The following is a 2,111-nucleotide window of genomic DNA, read 5'->3' on the forward strand; positions in this document are numbered from 1 at the left end:
GTCGCGGGTCTATAAGGCAGAAGGACCGTCGTTGCTCTATAAGGCAGATGGACCGTCGTTGGTCTATAAGGCAGATGGACCGTCGTTGGTCTATAAGGCAGATGGACCGTCGTGGGTCTATAAGGCAGATGGACCGTCGCGGGTCTATAAGGCAGAAGGAACGTTGCGGTTCTAAAAGGCAGAAGGACCGTCGTTGGTCTATAAGGCAGAAGGAACGTTGCAGTTCTAAAAGGCAGAAGGACCGTCGTTGGTCTATAAGGCAGAAGGAACGTCGCGGGTCTATAAGGCAGAAGGACCATCGCGGGTCTGTAAGGCAGAAGGAACGTCGCGGGTCTATAAGGCAGAAGGAACGTCGCGGGTCTATAAGGCAGAAGGAACGTCACCAATCTGTAAGAGGGGCAACAAGCAGAGGGGCAACAAGCAGAGGGGAACAACCCCTCCCCTAGCTATGAAACCAGACTTCCTGTTAGCAGGACGGATTAGTTACTGCTTGAGCTAGCTAGCCCCTAAGCCTTTTAAATCTAAATAGAACCAATCTCTAAAATCTCTCCTCAGATAGAAGGACTGAAATTCACATCAGTGATAAAGACACCATTTTATTATCTGGACCCAACCGAACCAGAACACTCCAGAACACTTGAGCTCAGGTCTAGGCATCGGTCCAGTATGTTGGAAGTGAATCAACCTGCGGGGGGCGCTGTGGGGTGTATTTGAGGGTAGCATACTTGTCAGCGTTCTTCACAGCTTTAGCCAGCAGCTTGGAGGTGGACGCAGCCTTCACAAGCTTGTTCTTGTTCCTGTCTGAGGAATCCCAGGTGCTGCTCTGAGAACGTTCCATCCCTGAAGACCGCTTCACGCTGGGACCCCTGGACAAACACACATCGCTGTGAGGAGGAGAAGAAGGAGCAGGAGGAGTCACTGAGCCATGTCTGATCAGCCTTTTCAGCATTTCTCTGGTTGGTTTATTTCAGCTCCAGGCATTAATTAGGCTTTTATTTTGAAAAATAGCTCAGACAGAACTCAGAGACTTCCTGCTTCACAGATACCAAAAGCAACAACAGAGGGAGGTCAGTGAGGCTGGAGGAGATCTGCTGGAGGAGCAGGAGAAGGAGGGCAGGAGCCTAAGCAGGTCTGAGGTTTGTTGCTATGGAAACAGTAAGAACCACTATGTTAGGATCAGCAGGTTAGTGGAATAGTTAGCAGGTTTATATTAACCTAAGGGGCTGATTTGAAGGGCAGCTTAGCTGAACTGGGTCAGAACCAAAATTAGCAGAAGACCAGATCAGAAGGAGAGCTTTACTGATCCGTCAGAATAACGGATCAGAACTTTGAAAGCATCAAACAGCTAAAGGACAGTTCTTCCTGCTCTGCTCATGTCTGATTGGCTGAAGAACAACTTCACCAGCCAATCAGGAGCTGGAGACAGTAAGCTCAGGGGCGGAGTTAGTACAGTGATGTCAGAGCAGCATCAGCAGGAAGTGAAGGAAGACCGATCAGAAAGGGGAACCTTTTAGGAGGGGCGTGGCCTCTGCTGCCCTCAGAGTGGGGGGAAGCTCTGTGGGAGGGGTGGGGTGGAACAGGGGAGGGGTCCTTTGTGGGGGACACCTCCTGGTGCTCCTGGATCTCCTCCATGTGAGAGCGATGGCTGACCACCTCCTTCTTCTTCTCTGGGCCGCTGTGAACAAAACCAGGACCATGAAGGAACTAGGTTCTAATGCGGTTCTGATCCGTTTCTATGTTTAAATCATTTCCTTCATGGATTTTATGCAAATTAACAACTTTCACACACTGAGAACATATTAAGTTCTAATACTGACTGCTTTAGATTTCTCCCAATCCAAAAACATGATGAAAAATGCTTAAAGGACAAAAGAAAAGTAACAAAATAGTCTTTGGATTAAAGTATTTGTGGATTCTGACGTTACAAACAATAACTAAAAAAACAATTTCCGGCCTCTGCAAAAGGCTCCATCAAAAACAGGAACAATAAGAAGCAAAAATGGATAAAACAAGGGTGGAATGGTGGAGGGTGAGGGTTCTCCCTACGGGGGAAGGGCCAGGGTTTACCCTACGGTGGAAGGGTGAGGGTTCTCCCTACGGGGGAAGGGCCA

At 48.7% G+C, this 2,111-nt stretch overlaps 1 protein-coding gene across 2 annotated transcripts in view; it reads right to left on the bottom strand.

The window, feature by feature from the left end:
• The window catches only part of eml4 (echinoderm microtubule associated protein like 4), an 11,279-nt gene extending 9,491 nt beyond the window's left edge, over window positions 1-1,788 (bottom strand). The window contains exons 1-2 of one of the 2 annotated variants that reach the window (XM_015400287.1): window positions 1,508-1,788; window positions 726-866 (exon numbers count right to left, since the gene is read on the bottom strand). In XM_015400287.1, coding sequence (XP_015255773.1) covers window positions 726-866; window positions 1,508-1,632 — 266 coding nt within the window. In that variant the 5' untranslated portion in view covers window positions 1,633-1,788. The remainder of the gene's footprint in view (window positions 1-725; window positions 867-1,507) is intronic. The other variant, XM_015400286.1, reaches the window with a different exon arrangement.
• Window positions 1,789-2,111: the final 323 nt, after the last annotated feature.

This window comes from Cyprinodon variegatus, unplaced genomic scaffold (assembly GCF_000732505.1).
Source record: "Cyprinodon variegatus isolate N-32 unplaced genomic scaffold, C_variegatus-1.0 Scaffold1090, whole genome shotgun sequence".
NCBI classification, from domain to species: Eukaryota; Metazoa; Chordata; class Actinopteri; order Cyprinodontiformes; family Cyprinodontidae; genus Cyprinodon; species Cyprinodon variegatus.